Source organism: Odontomachus brunneus, unplaced genomic scaffold, assembly GCF_010583005.1.
Source record: "Odontomachus brunneus isolate Ranch 3 - 2012 unplaced genomic scaffold, Obru_v1 Obru_scaffold_208, whole genome shotgun sequence".
NCBI lineage: Eukaryota > Metazoa > Arthropoda > Insecta > Hymenoptera > Formicidae > Odontomachus > Odontomachus brunneus.
Genome location: NW_022639658.1, coordinates 212,255 through 231,385, shown reverse-complemented (window position 1 = coordinate 231,385; position 19,131 = coordinate 212,255). Strand labels below are relative to the sequence as shown.

The 19,131-nt window shown below is 40.6% G+C and overlaps 1 protein-coding gene across 1 annotated transcript in view; it reads right to left on the bottom strand.

The window, feature by feature from the left end:
* Positions 1-16: 16 nt before the first annotated feature.
* Positions 17-19,131, bottom strand: part of LOC116852250 — a 31,435-nt gene continuing 12,320 nt past the window's right edge. Inside the window, exons 2-3 of the mRNA XM_032832429.1 lie at positions 6,860-7,023; positions 17-1,441 (exon numbers count right to left, since the gene is read on the bottom strand). Coding sequence (XP_032688320.1) covers positions 1,199-1,441; positions 6,860-7,023 — 407 coding nt within the window. The 3' untranslated portion in view covers positions 17-1,198. The remainder of the gene's footprint in view (positions 1,442-6,859; positions 7,024-19,131) is intronic.

The window sequence follows — 19,131 nt, the reverse complement described above, 5'->3', positions numbered from 1 at the left end:
AGAGAGAGAGAGAGAGAGAGAGAGAGAGAGAGAGAGAGAGAGGGGAAAGAGAGAGAGAGAGAGAGAATCCCGCGACCCTGTCGTCTCTTTTCACCGTCCATATTAACAACGTCGCGGCCCCGGCGCGTTTGTCTGACGTCTCTATCTTACAAGCCGAGCGAACACAGAATAAATAGTCTCTAGAGTGTCTATGTACACGACGGACTTAAGCTAAATGGCATCCAGCTCGCAGATCCTCCGCAGATCCCGAGGCGAATTTACTTGGTATCACTAGATCGCACACGATCACGACGCATGCACGCATACACATACACACGTACATACACACCCACACATACATACATCCTTCGGTCGCGTCACATCGTTTGCAGTCCGCGTCTTCTCCGTCCCGCGGACGACAGGCATGGATAATTCGATCGCGTTACCCCGAGCGAGAAACGCTTCTCGACGGTGACGTCGGTGGGATAATTAACCGCGATGAACAAGCGAGGTACTGTTCGCGATCGCGATTTCCGTCTCGTACGCAACACTATTTACATCGGAATTTTGGCTTATTATGGCGAATTGCAGGGATGAGATACATATATGTACACGAGATCGGTTGTTCTTCGTAGAAAACGGGATCGGTAGTTGGCAGGGATCGACGGTAACGCGATGGATCGGCGTGAGCCACGGTTCACGCTGCGCCCGCAACGCGAGAAATCGGAAACGTCAGAATCGCAGCGGTTCCGATCCCCAACAATAAGTCACGGCAACCTTCTTTGTCAGAGTTGACTACGAAAAATGATACTTGCAATTGATAGTGAAGCGTGGCATTCTCGCCTTTTATTATGAAAGTATTCATACAAGAACAATCGTGCGCGCGCTCAGTCGAAATAAGAAGAATCCAATCTTAAGAATCGAACAAGATCTCTTGCCGCGAAAAGATCATTTTTAGGCAATGATCAGCGAAAGAAGCACACAGGATGACTCGTCTTTAACCATTAGAGGACCAACGAAAATCCTTCTAAAGAAGCATGCCTCTTCATTCCTTTCCCTTATGAAGTTAATGACATTCACAGACAAATATTTGCCATCTACCTGTTAAGATTGTGAAATCATTGCAAGCAAATTAAAATGAGCGACGAATGAAAATACTGGGAGAGTTTTCTGAGGTACGTTGGTCCTCCGAGGGTTAAACGCGCCCCTCATTGGTCCTTTAAACTACATAAGGCCGATACAAGGGTTCCTGTAGATCCGTGCCGGTCCTTTGGCTCTCCTGGAGCGTTCCCCTGGACTCTTCCGGAGTGCCAGGTGCATTGACGCTAACGTCACTTCCGGCGTCTCGTTCGGTACTCCTCGTGCTTCCGGTGTCCTCAACTTTTCCGCTCGCGCGAGCCTCCTGCTGCGCTTTCTTGCTGCGCTTCCATTTCATCCGTCGATTTTGAAACCAGATTTTCACCTGCAACAACATTGCGTTGTCACTCGAGGTCGGACGTACTTGTCGAGTTTGTTTGTCACGTGCAAATTGGCGGAAAGAAAGAAAGAGACAAAGAAAGAGAGAACAAGGATTACGTAACGATAAGCGACTTCGGGGAACTAACAACTATCTATTGCGGCTGATATCTGTATTGACAAAACGCTTTTCGGCGTCGGGAGTCCATATTGTGTTTAATTTCAGATAATTATGACAGCGTTGTGAATAATGCCGCGCGCAAAAAGGAGAATCACCACGCATAGAAAAGAACATATTGCATTCAAGTCAATGTTACTTATTTCAAGTATTTCACGAGATTATATATCCGCAAATTTATCACCAGTTCATTAAGAAGCCCATTACATTTATTCAAAGTACATTCTGAACCCTAAATCTAACTAGTGAATTCCACATTTCATTGAAGCATGTTATGTTAAGACAAAAACTCGGTTTGCTTAATAGATACACTGTGTGAGAAAAATATCTAAAAAATAAGAAAAGATATTTGGTATATATTTATAATGGGTACATATTTATACATATTTATAATAGGTACATATTTATTTAAATCTAAATTCTCTTGTTTAAATGGAATAAACAATTTCTACTTTTACAACGATTTTAGAAAACCGTATTTCTTCATTTAAAAAAGATGTATCTTTAATTTAAAAATATGCATATATTAGTACAAGTAAATATGTTAATAGTATACTTCCGAACAAATGTTTTACATTTTTAGATATCTTTTTATTTCTCTCAGTGTAGAATTTAACCAACTTTTTCTTTAATGAAGTACTACAATATTCTTGTAAAGAAAATAAATTATTTTGAGTATATGATGATAAGCTTCTTATAAAATTTATGGTGACTTTAAGATTATTATCAGGAAAATCTTCCTTGTTAAAGATAACCGTTGCTTAAAAGAAGGAGGGTAAACCGAACAATCACTTTTCTTAGCAAAATAATATTTTCCTGTATGTGTGCGCAGTTTGACGTCATATAGTACGTTTGAACATGTACTTTCGCACGTAATGGTAGGAGACGCGTAATGAGGACGAGATTGTTAATTGGTTATGTCGAAGGGGCCGACGAGTTTCTTCCGGATGCGAACTCTCGACATTTGATCCACGCCCGATTTAATTTGGCGAATGCGTGCCTCCATGAGCGCGGGACGTCACGTGAGCCACCCCGAGACACCGTAAATCAGGTAGACAGATACAGGGACTCGATTTTTCCTCCCCAATCGTAAGAAAACGATGTAAATCTTTCGGACAACATATCATGCGCCCGGGCCAATCCCCTCCAGGCACGCCGGCCGTATTATATCTTTACCCTCCGTAGGAGCGCGCAGTTTTCTCGTACGAATACGAATGGGAGTCCGGGAACGACGACGCTCTCCCGCCGGATCCTCGCGATCCTCGCGATTCTCACCATGAGGGATTTCACGTGTGACGAGAGAAATTTAGCTTCTTTATCCGCCGCGTTTCAGCGATTCGTTCTCTTATTCGGAAATATTTGTAACCGACCTCAAAAAAAGGAGGTTCTCGGTCTGTCTGTTTGTTTGCTTGTATGTCCCCTCATAACTCGAGAACCGTTAGAGATATTGAGATGAAGCTTTTTGTAACTTGTTAAGTATGTTATCTATATGCTTCTTAGATCAGTGTCATTGCCCGAATTTATCCAGATGACCTGGAAATTGTAGGCAATTCTATTATCCTCTTGAAAACCCGACCACGTTTAGACGAAACTTTTATTTTTAAGCGATATAAAAAACCATTTCTTAACTAACTTCAGAAAAACAAGCTTTTAGTAAATAATTAGGAAGTATGAGAAATGAAAAACTTTTCTGACCAAAATAATCCGCCTTCAGAAACTTCGGAAGTCTTAAGTATGAAATAATTTCGACTCAATATTTCTTTGTACTTATAATTTCCATCTTAACCGATGCAAAAACAAATTAAGTAACTGATTGTATAATTGTAGAGAGATAAATAATAAAAGAAAGATATATTTGAATCAATCAGATTTTTGCGCCAACTTCTAATATTGTTAGAACATTAGGATACGATTGTAAATACATGAAAATATCGACTTAAAATTATTTCATACTTTTTAGGGCTTTGAGGTTCTTGCAGGAGGTTTATTTTAAAAAAGTTAAAAAAGTTAAAAAAGTTTTAATATTTTATGGCTTGAAATTTTGAAACTGCGACGACGTAGACAGATACGCAAATAAAATAACGAAATAATCGAGCGGCAAGAGTCACACAGTCGAGAGTTGTATAACGGAGAGACTTGATATTTATGGCGAAAACGTTTCTCTCGAAGTCTACGCTTTTCGGTCCGCGACAAAATAACGGTCGCCATCGCTTTCCGATCAGCTGGATAATTTGATAGGCGTTGCGACGACAACTTACGTAAATCATTCGCGTTGCGTTAACAAATAATTCGAAGCGCGAGGTAAACAAGCGCGGCGTTGAATTCGGGGGTCAGGTGAGGGGGCGGATTGGGCGAAGGCGCGAATCGTACGCGCGAGCGAGTCGGTTGAAAAAAATGAATCGAAGGTGGGAAAAAAAGCGACGCGCGAAAATAAATATTTGTCGGTGATAAACCGACGCGATGAAGAGCGAGCGAACGACGGCAGGAGAGAGAGAGAGAGAGGGGGGGGAAAGAGAGACAGAGAGAGGAAACAGCGCTGTAAATTACTTTGCGAGGCGAAATTAATCGACACCTTGTACATGGGAAACCAAACGACGATGAATCATAGGACGTCAAGGCGTTTTCTGGCGATACGATACGATCTTGCGATCGTGATCGCGCTAATTGCCGGAGATATTTTTCCTGTTGACAATCGTCACCGTAAATCTCGCGTGTTACTAGCACGATTACGATCGTGAATTGCGATTTCGCGATGATTGAATCGTGAATATCACAGTGGACTTCTAATTAGTCCAGCAATTCAGCGACAGCGAATTCAAAGAGAATATAATCTTAATCTTAGCGGATATCTGGTTATTATGTTTGATAATTATTGACGTTGCGTGCAAGTAAAATTCAAACAGGACACAACATTCCTCTATGATTTCGCGAACGATCACGTAAAATTTTGGCCACGTTCAATTTTATCAATTGAAGAAGATTGGCGAATGATTACGCACGATACGATAGACGAGCAATGTGATGGCGTCGCCGTGTTTGTGCGCTTTTGTACATTAGATCAAACTGACTGAATAAAAAAGTTCTCTACTTTTCGTTAATTGAAGAAGATTAGTGCATGACTGTGCGCGCGACCGATCTTCTTGAGTTAATTAGGGAACGCGTCGTACTTGATTTTTCGAGCAGAATAGTCGTGCCAGTGAGTTTCGTGAATTTTCTGTGAACTACAACGTTGAACTCGACGGTAATATCCCTCTCATAATTATTTGGAATATACGGTCGCTATAAAAAGGAACTTTTTAATCCTTTTAATATGAAGAGAAGTCAAGAAATACTCGGTGTAACGGCAAAAGTTATAACACAGAGAAAGAAAGGTCGAGAGGAAGAGAGAAACAAAAGATCAGAGACTCGTAGGATGCTTCAGCTATTTTTTTAAACAAACGTCCGCTCCTCGCCGGATTGTCGCGTCGCTTCGCGTCCTGGTGCTCGCACTCGGACAGTAAATCGCCGGTAATCGCGTTTCTGCAAGCGCGGAACTCAGACGGAAATGGGGAAACAGGAGGCGGGAAGGAGGAGAAGGAGAAGGAGGAGAAGGTGGAGGAGGAGGAGGAGGAGGAGGACGACGCTAGTCGGAGGCGAGGAGCGAGGCGGAATCGGTAAAATATCGAAACAAATCAGCGACTGAGCCCGCCATAACTCAGACTTTCACGCCTGTTTGCCGAGCGATCCGTCAGGGCTCGTAAGCTTCGGAGTTATGTTTAAGTTGTTGAACTATGCGAGAGGAGAGAGAGAGAGAGAGAGAGAGAGAGAGAGAGAGAGAGAGAGAAAGAGAGGAGATCCGCGTGCACTGCGTCGAATGGAAGGGCGGCTTCGGATTATTCGGAGGGATTTTCTCTCTTTCTCGAGGCTCTTTTTCCCCCCTCGTCGTTCGTCTGCTCCCTGCCCTGCTCTGCCTTTCCCTTCCTGCCGCTCGACCTCGCGAATTTCCATTTTCGCGCTATTTACCGGCCGACGTCGTCGCTCAACTCCTCATCGAGGACGACTCTCGACGCTAACTCTCGACGTCAACTCCGGCGCTGGCTCGCGCCGCGGAGAACGATCGATCCGGTCCTTAATGGCCCTCCGCGAGCGATTTCGCCTCGATCTTCGTATCGTTCCGTGTGTGTGATTGCGCGAGCGGCGGCCTGATTAATTACAACGTTTCACGTTTTATCGCGACAGCCGTGGCGATCGACGATTCACTCCGAGTCCCATTACCTTGCGTTCTTCGCGATATTTGCAGAGTGCATTCAGAGAGAAACGTGGTGATGGCAGCTATACAGATGACAACTATACGAGTCTTGTCTGTAGAATTATAATGAATACAGTTTAATAAACTATTTTGCAGTTATAGCTACTAAAGCTTTAATTGCAATCACTATAAAATAGTTTGTTGAACTATATACATGAATTCTAACTAATTTAATATACAGAACTTGTATGTTAAATTATGAGTAAGTTGTCACTTATGTACCCGAATAGAAATGTATCTAGCCGGTTTGAATCGAAAGCTAGTAGCTAGCTACATATTAAAAAACATTTCGTATTTGTATTAATACCTATAATTATATATAAAAAATAATTACTATAAATTATGGTCAAGATAACCTCTTTTAATCAATTGTACTATGATTTTACTAATTGTATAATTCTATAATTTTCTTATATAATAATCTTATATGTATGTTACTATTAGGACAATCAAAAAATATAATTAGGATTAAATTGGACCTAAACCATATTTTTTGGTTATTTCAACGCGAAGATAGTGGTAGTAATATGCATATAAGATTATTATCACTAAAATTATAATATAATAGACTATAAAATGATTGTCTTGATAATAATTATCCATAATTTATAGTAATTATTTTCCTATATGATTATAATTATAAATATAAAATATTTTTCTCTCAATGTATAATTGCTATCACCATGTCTTTTTCTCTGAGTATAAATAACTAGTCGGTTTTATCGACGCGGGCGCGCAAAATTACGTTTTATTGCATTTTATCGCAGACCTTAAGTTATAGGTGACTCACGTCATTACTTAACGTTTTTTTTAACGTTCGAACGTGAGCAGTAAAAATCGCTAATCACGATACTTATCGCGCGGTGATGATTCACAGGCTTAGGACTGTCGATGAATTTCGGGTATCGGTATTTCTTGTGAAAGTTAATGCGCGATTCAACATCATTATCTTCGTTTACCTGCGTTTCTGTCAGCATTAACGACGTCGCGACCTCGAACCTTTTCGGTCTGCTGAGGTACTTGTTTTGTCGAAATTGCTTCTCCAGCTCCAGAAGCTGCTGGGACGTGAACGCGGTCCTGGGCCTTCTGGTCTTACCCAGCAACGCGTGCTGCGCCGCGCAACCTGTTATAAAAAAGAACATATCTTTTTGAAATTTGCTGTTAAAGCAGTCTTAAATTAGAAAAAAATGTAAGAAATAAAAAAATATTTTTACATATATTCGGGAGATATTATATATATAATAACATATTTATTTATATTAATATATAACTATTTTATAATAAGAAAATATATGCGGTAAAAACATTTTGTATTTGTGTGAAAGTCGATCCGTGTAAAGACTCTGATGTTAAATTTTTGATACATTCGTATGTTAATTTAACATATTGTTATTGTGTTATTTTAACTATTCTGCGTTGAGTTTATATATTTTCTTATTATTTATATATTTGCTACTTTTCACTGTTAAAATAACACAATTTATATGTAACACGTACATTCTTGGTGACATTTTATATGCAAATGTACAGTATTTTTTAACACATTTGTCTTGTGTTAAATTAACACAAAAATTAGAATGGACAGAAATTGGGAATATGTTAAATTTAACACAAAATTTTTTTCAAAGTGCATTTTTTAGAAGCTTAGCTTTTTATGAGAACTATTATTTATCTCATTTAAGAAAAGAATTTAGATTTTAGTAAATATGTTATTAGTATACTCACCGAATAAATATCTTTTATTTTTAAATATTTTTTCTCTCACAATGCATAATGGAAATATACGAAATAAATTTATGCTAGGCTATTATTTTGCATGAGTATTTATGTCACGTTGATCTTGCTATAACGAAAAGTTTATTCGGTTTTGTTTTAATTAAATTTGCACGCGTGCTTGAAAGAGCACGCTCCTCGTGAAACAGTCGCAAACGAATGCGATTTTAGTCCGGAGTAAACAGCTCGTAGAGTGAAAATGATTCGTTATTGCGAATTGGGCGATCCAATAAAAATCATCGAATGCTAATGCAATTATCGCGAGTGTAAATCCCTATGGATTACGGGGGATGATTTGGGGTTAGACGATAGGGCGAAAAGCCGCCCCTGCAATTAGCCTCGTGAATGACTCTTGGTCAGGGGAGAATCGCCGACTTATAGTGGCATAGGCGTAGGACAGGACGGGGCGGAATTATCAGAACGATGCGTTATCCCCCGGCATCCGCTTAACTTAATAGATAAGGGAGCACCATAGATGAAGAAGAATAGCATATACTGTATTATTGCATAATTACAGTTTAGATTTTACAATTTCTTGAACTGACTATAATCACCGCAAAATATCGCAGATATTTATTTTTTTTCAACGCAGCATGTATCAGATTTTAATTAGTAATTGTCAATAATGAAATATTCAAAGAAATTATTGAGTTTTAAGAAAGGTTTGTGGGGTAGATGGAGGGGCTGTTAAAATAGCATTAACGCAGGAAGCTCAAGTTTGCATGAATGGCTCGCACTTGGTGCGCGACGGCGAAATTATTCCCGTCACCGTGACGCCACGTGTTTTTGTTGTCGTCGTGCGCGCCATGTCCACGGTTTCCACGATTAGCGGGGTGGGCCTTGCGTCACTGGCTTAAGCACCCTCGTAACTTAACTAGCAAGTGCGTGACCGGCTGTCAGTGTTTGTACACATGGCGGCGTTTAGTCGAGCGCATTCGGATTACCGTCGGTCGGAGCGCGCGTGATTCACTAAGCCGCGTACGAGCAGGTACGCGATCTCTCGCTCACCCTCAAAGAAGGGAGCAGGGGAGGTGTTTTGATATAGGACCGGCCGATTTCACGCCCTATACACAAATAACTCTCTTTGCGCGATCGCGCATGTGCTCGGGTAAATTTAATGCTAAATTCCTTAATGTGCGTTGAACTTGCACAGATTATTAACACACTTCCGAATTTTTACTTCTATTTATAACATACTACGGTGACGAGAGATATGGGGAGGGTATAAGAATAATGTAAAATAAATATGAAAAAAATGTTTGGTATTTGTAACTACAATCACACCTAGAGAAATAATTATTACACATTATGGCCAAGAAAACTATTTGTTTATTATATTCCATTATAATATTGGGGATAATAATCTTATGTGCGTGTTACTACTGTTATTTTTGTGTTAGAGCAAAATATGACTGAAAAATAATGATAATTTTAGTTAGATGAACCAGTTTTTTTTCTTAATGTAAGATTACATAATAATTGACTACCCGGCGTTGCCCGGATTATCACAAAGTGTCAAGGGGAGAAATCAAGGAATGGAGTCAGATGATAGAGTCTATATTTTTCGCAGGCTTCTAGACAATAACTATGTAAAATTTTGTTCGAATCGGTCAGAGGGTTTATAAAGAATCCATAGATAGTTATTCTATTTTACATAATATATAATATTCTATTTTACAGATTACGCACAATATAATTATGCGAAGAGAATTTTATAGCAAAAATTATATTTAGAATTTGCTAATCGAGAAATGAATTGATATTCTGCAGCAATTTATTATTTTTTTTAATTTCATATATATTATTTATATATTTTAGAAACTGAAGTGTACTATTAAAAATTTGCTATATTTCTAGCAAAATTTTTAATATTGTTAGTTATAATTTTTAAAATTTTTGAAATTTTTAATATTTTTATAAAACTTACGGTTTATTGCTGCACTTAAAACTGTAGTAAAATTGCAAAGAACTTGTATAAAAATGAAATTATATAATATTGTCTCCGTGTACATATTATGTATACATAGAATATTTTTTAGGATAATAATAATAATACACAAATGTGTTTTGGCATAGAATAGAAAGTTTTATTTTACTTGCACGAAATCCAAGTGAGATAAAACGACCCGTGTAATTTTCTCGAATTTTTCCCGCCCCCGTGAATTTCGCCTGGTGTTTCGCATTTACGTCACGCGAAGCTGTTGCACTGTCGCTTGATAATTCTCGTCTCGTTACGGGTGAAAAAAAAACATCGATGCGCGTGTGGGGCACTTTTGACGACTGTCAACGGGAGCGAGAGTCGTGCACGCGCGAGGGACGAGGGACTACATTTGATAGTTGTTAGTATTTAGACTGCAGCATTTATTGGGTTATTTATCGTTGGTCGAAGAGTAGTTCGCCCCCTGCTGGGCACATATGGCCTGACCGATGATTTCCCTCCCCGCTGACTCGTGACAATTATTATTTGCGCCATTGCGCCCGCGCGTTGCCGCGTCCTCCTCGCTCCTCGTCCCGTCATGATTTATTTTTATGTCCCTTTTTTCAATTTCATCGTCCGTGGCGCCGTGCATTCGCGCACGCTGCCCATTAGATCCTCGTGACACGCCGCCTGTCGTCGCGTCGGTATTATGCTACATTTCGTCGTCGCGAATTTCGGGCCAATCTAACGCTCCATTTGTCGCTCACACTGCGCGCGCTAATAGCCGAGATAAAGTCACTTCGTGTTTAATTAACTCGTGTCGCGGTCGCCACGTGCAATTTATAATACTATCATTAAACTCTGATCTACAATCATTGTCGGTCAACCCGATCGAAAGTTCAAGAGGAACGACTTAAGATAATTCGGCCGTTTGTTTCTTCTGATATATTTTGCTTCTCGATAATTAATTTTGGGAAGTAAAACTGATAATATATCAGTAAGAATATTAATACACACGTTCTCTCACGGTCTCTCTTCCACGTATGCGGTATATTGAAATTTGCGCGAAATTTAACGTTGTTTCTTTCTCAGACTAATTATTAATGACGTTTAAGAAGCAATAGTCAATATTTCTCACGCAGATAAGTTCTTAGTCATCGTGATTTCATCAGAGGACGTTCGTCAAATTGCAACGATTTGCCGTAATCGACGTGTAAACCCACGGAAACCCGTCAATCGACCTCTTACTTTTATGGTTCGTCGAGAGTCCAAGGAGCGCGGTCGGACAAATAGCTGTCATAAATTTTCGCACCCTTTGTCGCCGAATTAGTCCGTACGTCGCGATAATTATTCATTGAACCTCCTGGCGCATTAATCGACGGGGCATGTCGCAGGCGTCGCACCGAAGAAATTCATCCGTCGCGATCGAGGGGGCTTTGGCAACTGACATACGGCGTGCACTTTCTCCCTCTTCCCCTCATAGTAAGGCCGTCGCGTTAACCATAGCGCTAACTAACTGCAAACAACTTCCCCGAATAAACAAATGCGGTCCGGCGGAGCAGTGCGATCGCGATGTCGGCTAAGGAAAAAAAATGGTGGAAAAATGATTGCGAGCGACTGGTATCGATATTGATGTAACAGAGGCGACAGAAATCGCGAGAAAGTGGAAGTAATCAACGTAAAGAATACTTATCGAGATGCAATGAGTGCAAGAAATAATATTGAGTAGTGAGTCATTTCGGATTTTTTCGATAAAATAGAATGATTGTCCTTTATGTTGTTATAATTTTATGAAACAATATATTTTCTACATTGAGAATAAAATGTTTGGTATTTGCAACTATAATTACGCAGAGAAATAATTGCTATAAATTATGGTAAAAAAAACTATTAAATTTTATTATAATGTTAATGATAATAACTATATATGCATGTTACTACTATTTTATTAAAAAAAAAAAATACAAAAAATATTTATTAAAAAAGTCGTTTTATTAAAATAAGTGGTTGGGGCAAAGAGTAACTATAATTTTAGTTAGTCCAATCATTTTTTTTTCAGTGTATGATATAATTATATATGGACGATTTTTAATAATTAATATATAATATAATTTTGATAATTCTAATAAAAATCTGTAAAAAGACAAGAGAAATGACATTACATTAACGGTATAATTAATATGGATTAATCTGGGACCAATTTTTAAGATTCATAATCTGTGTGTGTGTGTGTGTGTGTGTGTGATATTTTATAGATTAACTCCTTCCGAAAAAGTTTCGTGGTAAAATATTAAATTCCTTTTGGTTTACTTAGATTATTATACTTTTTTAAATGCATAACAAATACAAATTAGATATATTTTGTATTTTGTTTTTTAAAATTCTCCAGAGAAAATAGCAATCAAGAAAAAAGGCCTCTAAATATGCTTAAGAAAAAGGAAAATCTAAATTTACTTATTAAAAATTATCTACCCTAAGAAAAATTGCGCATTTTAAATCACCACTGAAGAGGTTAAGATCTATGATTTTTTGCATATATTAATTCATGAAATCATACAATATTAAACACGAAAATACAATAATTTTATTTCCCTCAAAAAAGCTCGAAACTTTTTAATACGCAACTTACTATTATTTTTTTCATATAATTAGTTTTCTCTTCGAGATAAACGTGAGCAATGCGACTGTGATCGAACAATCACGTGTCGCACATAAATCTCAAGCACTCGTGCAATTGATTCCCGTAATTAATTTCCACGGTTCTCCTCGAGGCATTCACACGTTTGCGCTCTCACATTGACACGCGGAGAATGCGGCGCGTCCCGCTAAATTGATCATTTGGCGCGCTGCGCGCCGATCGGCATCGGGAAATGCGCAAACCGTGACAGATGTCAGTAAACACCGAGGGCGACTTTATCGAGTGGACAATCACCATTCGCGCTCTTATATACTGGGAGTGCCGCGCGGGGGTCGGCGGGGGAGGAGCCTTTATCATGATAATTTAATTTATTTGGGGTCCCGTCGGCCGCTTCATGCCGGGGCACCCTGAAATCGTGCCGATCATCGCGCCGGTAAACACTACCTATTATCTGTACTTAAAGCGGCCACTCTCCATCCCTCTACGACGCTTCGATCTAGTCTTTCTCTTCTCCACCATCGTGCCGTCGCCGCCCCATAGGTTACCCCTGGAAAAATTACGCACCGCTGGTCGCATGAATACCAGCGCGCCGCAATGAGGGGTGGTGGCGATGCGGTGGGTATCGCGGAAAATTTCGTTTCGCGTCGTTAACGGATACGGGATGACGAGGCGAGATGAGCCGGTATTTTCGCGCGGCCTGTGCCCCGTGAAATTTCCAATAGGAACAAAATTTTCGTTGAAATCACTGATGAGTAGGAATACATTTTTAAGTAATCTATATACATAAAATAGAATGTTTGTCTGATTGTTTCCTATATATAGAGGAGACCGAATCTAGAAGTCACACGGGTCAGTTGTCATAAGCTCATATTTCACGTAATAAATGGAGGAGCATATTCTTCTCTATACTGCAGGTTGTTTGTATCATGTTAGTTGGAAGTGTATGAAATAATTTATGATAGAAACACCACGCGTGATATTTACACACTTTAAGCACTTTTTCAAGATTGAACGCCGTAAATTTCTTCTTGTCTCTATTTTCATTGGTTTTGGAATCCGTTAGTTTTGGAAGTCGCAATCTCTATTGAGATGTAAAAAACATTATAGATGTAGTTAATTTTTTCCAATTAATAATTACTGTAATATACTTTATAAATATAATCTCTTTTATTTCCCAAATGATCGTTCGAGTTAAGTTCACTCCAATTAAGTGGGTTAGTTGTCACAATTGTCACATTACAAAGTTTTCGAGAATGATTTTCTTATTTCAATGATCACATATTGTACCTGATTATAAGATATCACTAATTTTAATAAAACATTTAAGACCTTAAAACAGAAATAATTGTTTCCTTTACACAAAAAACGTGTGGCAACTAATTCCGGGTATAGTGTGGATAGTCACATTTGCACGACTTTGCTTATAATTTAATAGCTTTTTTTGTATATAAATATATGTAAGCGTATTTTTTCTTTTACTTAAAAATTGTACTTATATGAATATTAAAAGCTATTGCATATATATTTTTTAAAATCAGTACGTAAAAAGTATGACAACCGATCTTCTCTACATTTCTAAATTCTTTGAACTAATTTGAGCCAAATTTTGCATAGCTACTCTGTAGGATTCTGCGGAAAATATAGGCTATATGAAACCTGAACATACCACTCCCTCCTCTTGGTCTTTTACTTTGTGATACTTTGTGATAATCCGAATACAACGCCGGGTAAGAGAGAGTGTATTTCAGCAAGTTTAAAATAAAAAGAAATTATCCGAATTAAAAGAAAAACAAAATAACGTTTGTTAAATGAGACGCACGCTTTCGGTCGCACATTCTGTCGATTGTTTTCGCTACTCGCAATTTGAGACGACATTTTCGCGACGTCGCAGTTTAGAAAAATCCAACGATTTGCAATATCGACGCAGACGAGACGGCCGCCGTTACGTAATACTTACAACGAAATTAATGATGCGAGTATAACTCTTTTCTCCGCCGACCCGAGATCGGATCTCGCGCGACTCTTTTTTTTTTTCTTTTTTTTAGAGCTGGCGAATCGCACGGTATCTCGGACTAACGAGTAACTACCCTCGTTAACTCCCGGGCGAAGGGTACGCTTAATTAAAACTGATTACTCGATCCGAGCTCCCGCAGGAACTTCACCTTCGTTTTTAGTCCTTTTTGCGTCGCCTGTCCGGGCGGCGCGTTACGGAATGACCCGGACGCTCCGTGTTGCGATTCGAAAGCATCGTGACGTATTCCCCACAGTGGAATAACTATCATATACGGCGTGTACGTATCGTATGTAAAATTGTTACATCGTTTAGTATTATATACATTTCGCCATGTTTAGATATCCCGTATCATGTTCAACCAATCCCAAACCGTCGCAAAGTTTCTTCGTTTCTCTCTCCTCCATGATCTTTTCTATTTTTTTTAAACCGAATTAGAGAGCTAAGAAGGAAACATTTTTGTCCATATGTGTGACCGCATGCTCATTTCTCCCGTCGCCTAAGTTTGCGCGGGGAAGCGAACGAGCAATTTGAATTCGCCGTTCTATTTTCCATGGGGGAACAGTAATCAATCGGTTCGTCTCTCTTCGGAGGTGCATCGATCCGCGCTCTCGCACCGCACTCACGAGTTACACAGCCGTCGTGGACGCGGCCGCCGCTCTACGTAGCCGAAAATGGCCTCCCTCTAATGGGCGGCAATTACCCAATAGCGAATTGCAAATTGGAATTAGCGTCCTAAATCGGCGTGTATACCTCTAACCGTGCCGCGTTGTACCCTCCGTCGGTCGGTCGGTCCTGCTTGCACCGCGCGCGCTCGTCGTCTCGAGGGATGCGAGGTAGGGGGCCGACAGGGTTGGATAGTGCGCGGGAGAGAGGGAGGAGTGGGTAGGTAGGGGGTACGGCGAGCGAAGGGGTTGGTAACGACTTGGTCGGTGGTGCGTTCTCCCGACGGCGCGAGGGTGAGCTCTCGCCGTCGCGTCGGTGTGCGTGCGCGAGCACGCGTCGGTGTATCGTGCGTGTGGGTGTGTGTGTGCGGCGCCGGCAAGCCCCGCCTGCAGACCCCCGGAGCCCCTTTGCCGTGTGTCCCGCCCCCGAATTATCTACCCCTCAGATCCGAGCTAAACGAATCTAGGCGAGTAACGTCGCTGTCCGCCGTCTCGCCACCCCCGCGCCGTCCGACCGCCACCTCCTGCGCCGGGGGTGGTTGTAGAGACGGACGGGGATGGAGCCGGATGAGTGCGAGCGAGAGGGAGCGAGGAAGGACGATAGTTGGAACGGAGGAGGACTGAGCGAGCGAGCGAGAGAGAGAGAGAGAGAGAGAGAGAAAGAGAGAGAGAGGGGCTAAGGGTGAAGGTGAGGGTGAGAGAGGCAGCTGGAAAAGTTGGCCAAGTTTTATCAGGCTATTTTCCTTACCCGAAATGGCTGAATTTAATCCCGAACTCGGGCTCGCGAGCTCGCCACAAATCACGCCATAAACATCCGCGATGTTACTTCTTATTCTTGCCGTGCGTATTCCCACCGACTTGGCCGATTCGGCATCTCCTTCCGTGTCTCCCGATTGAGACGTTGCAACGCGCGGACGCCGGTAGCTTGTGCTGCTTCAACGCTTAATTGGTCGCGCGACGGCGAAGCATGTGAATCTGCAATTGTCGGCTTCGTCGCGCAGTTTTCACCGTGATTTAGCGGATTGCTCACTCTTTCTGTCCAATTGGGGTTCTAGAGAACGTTCCGACTGATTTCTAGGAACTGTTAATTGAGCAATGCTTCGCATAGAAAATTTTTTGAAAACTAATTGGGACTCAATTGCCCGATTGCCCAAGATAATTATGGATTCTGGTTAGAAGTGTAATGTTTCAAACATGCAACTCTAAATGGGGAAACACAAAGTTTCCTCTTCTGATTTTCATTTTACATTAGAATTGAATAAAACATGTCGACTTTTCAAATTATTTTATTATTCAGTATTTTTAAAATATCTTAAAAATATTTTATTTCTTGATATTTTATTCTATTGAATATAGTAGTTGGCACAAAAATAGAATTCGCCGTTCGATACCATAAAAATATACTGTTACTAACTGCAAAAAGTGTAAGTTTAAGCAGTTTTTATGTTTCATTTCTAAACAGAGAAACTCTTGGTTTGGAGCAAGAATGCGATTTCCAAGTGGTACCTGAGAAAATCTCAGGAGATTTCTAAATCTAAAGGGGTCCCGTGATGTATAATTTCTTCCGGTTCACGTCGCAATAATTTTCGCGAAACCTTAAAAAATTTTTTTGATTCGGGGGGACAGTTAGAGAATGCCTGGCCACGGTACCGAGAAATAAACCGGTTCTACGGCCAAGCTCACGAAGAGTCGAAGGTGTCCCTCGCGGTTGAGAGAAGAGCTCGATCGCATGCGTCACGTATCCGGCAGGTATCCGGCGCGCGTACGCACGTGCACACACGTGCAGCGTGCACACACCCGCATGTACACCTACCTATGCGAATAGTATTACCGACAAGACCGTATATATAGACACGGGATGGCGCGTTTGAGCGAGCGCGGGATGTTACACATCGGGTAACCAAGATCTGTTTGCTTGCGGACGGCCAAACTAGCTGGCAGCTAATTCAGAAACGCCATTACCACCTATACGCTTATAGGCGGACCTGATGCCGCCGCCGCCGCCGCCAGCTTCCGGTGTATATAGAGACGCGTATATACACTTCGTGTGCGTGAGCGCGAGTGAGCGAGCGAGTGGCACCGGTTTACCAATTCTCTCCCGCCTCCGACTATCCGCACTGCCATCCATGCTCCCTGCCACTCGGCGAGCTTTAATTTCGAGCTACGATCCGGAAACAACATCGACATCAGGTCGCCGTGGAGCCGAGGTCGAACCAGAGGCTGGTCGCTGCTAACGACGCCGACTTGTCGCTTTTGGCAGCGGAGCGCGCGCGTCTGTACCACATCGTGATCCTCTCTCTTGACGAGAGAATCGGGAGCGCTGCTCTCTCGTTGCTGCAAGCTCGATTTCCGAGTTGTCGCGTACATGGCGCAGAATAAATCCCGCTTCATCGACGCTCGTGATTCCATTCTCCCGCGATTGTTGTCGCGCCGGTGCTCCCAGTCGAGTAACTTCCGTCTCTGCGCGATGATTAGCCGCGGTGTTTATTGTTGCGATTTTGCACATGCATGTAGACCGAAGAAACGTCGATATATATAGGTGTGTTTATGAAAATAAGATTTATTTCATCGATCGATGCTTATCTTGGGTTACATTCCAAAATGTCCTTTTTGAGCAAAATTTTCCTGAAAATCCATAGTGTATAGGATGTCTGACAATTATTGACACACCCGTTGCGTGCAAGTAAAACTCATCAAATTAAACACAACATTCTTGTACCATTTCACAAACAGCTACGTGAAATTTTAAGTTAATAATTAAGAAAACTGCTGAATGATTATACACGATATGGTAGATGAGCAACTTGATAACATTGTGTGCATTAGATTAAACTGGACAAAAAATTCTCTACCATTTTGCAAATGACTATATAAGTTTTTAGTTATTAATTAAAGAAGATTAACGCATGACTGTCCGCGACAATTCACCGATTTCCTTTAATTCATCGTAGTTATGCAAGAATGGTTTAATCCGTATGAAGTACGTTAAAAAAATAAAGATAAAAATTTAACATATGATGGAGAAAAGTGTAGATGGCACTGAAGTTCTTCACAACCGTTCAAAAGGTCAAGCATGATCAATTTTTCTCTCTTTAGCGTATTCTTTGACGAGCTCAACTTTTATAAAAATGGATAAAAAACACAAATATGTATACAGTAAAAAATAAAAATTATTTTCTTAATTACTTTTAGGTGCCTATAAGGTTTGGGTCTGTTTTATGTGGAAAGACGTTACTTTTGTGACCCCATTAGTAACAAAATTTAAAAAATCAGAATTTTATTAGATTAGATCATTCTTGTAAAACTATGGTCAATTAATAATTAAAAATCTACATGGCCATTTACAAAATGGTAGAGGTTTCTTGTTCAATTTGACTTGATATATAAGTACACAACAGCAGACGTCGCTATCATAGCTCATTTACCGTATCGCGCGTAATCATTCACCCATTTTCTTTAATTGATAACTCGAAATTTTGCGTGGTTATTTGCGAAATAGAAGAATTTTTCAGTTCAGTTTGATGGGTTTCACCTGCACACAATGGATGTATCAATAATTGTCAGACATCCTGTATGTAATGTGAACTAATGTGAATAAATTTTCAGTAAAACTTTCCACAAAAAGGACGTTTTAGGATACAATTATGTTGACTTTTAGCGTTGAAGTATTAAAACGACAACACGAGTCACGCCTTCACTTCTCTCCTTTACTCTCCGTCGAACTTTCCTTTAACCTGCGGCGCATTATCCCGACTAAACCCCGTTTTCGACGTAATTCTGAATGAATACCCGATTAAATCTCCCTGGAAGTAGATAGCGCGGCGATATCCCGCGCAATCAGCCGCGCAAACCTAGCTATCTGACGCGCACCATGAGCGCTGCGGTCGAATTAATAGGAATACCGTAAATCCCGAATAAATAGGATTAATCCCCCGCAATCGACGCGCCATATGTTAGAGCATAAAGCGGAAAGGGTGACAACGGTGCGAGACAAAGAGCCGACGGAAGCTCCTTCCGTTGCTTCGCGCGATTTAATTGGTCATACGCTTTAACGTTACCTTCCAATTAATGGCCTCCCCAGCGGCAATTAATATGCATATCTATTGTGTGCTATCATTTGTATTACAATTATTAATATTTGTGTCACATCGTTATGCCGTTATTATGGTACGGAATTATACATGGCTCGCGTAGAGAGAGAGAGAGAGAGAGAGAGAGAGAGAGAG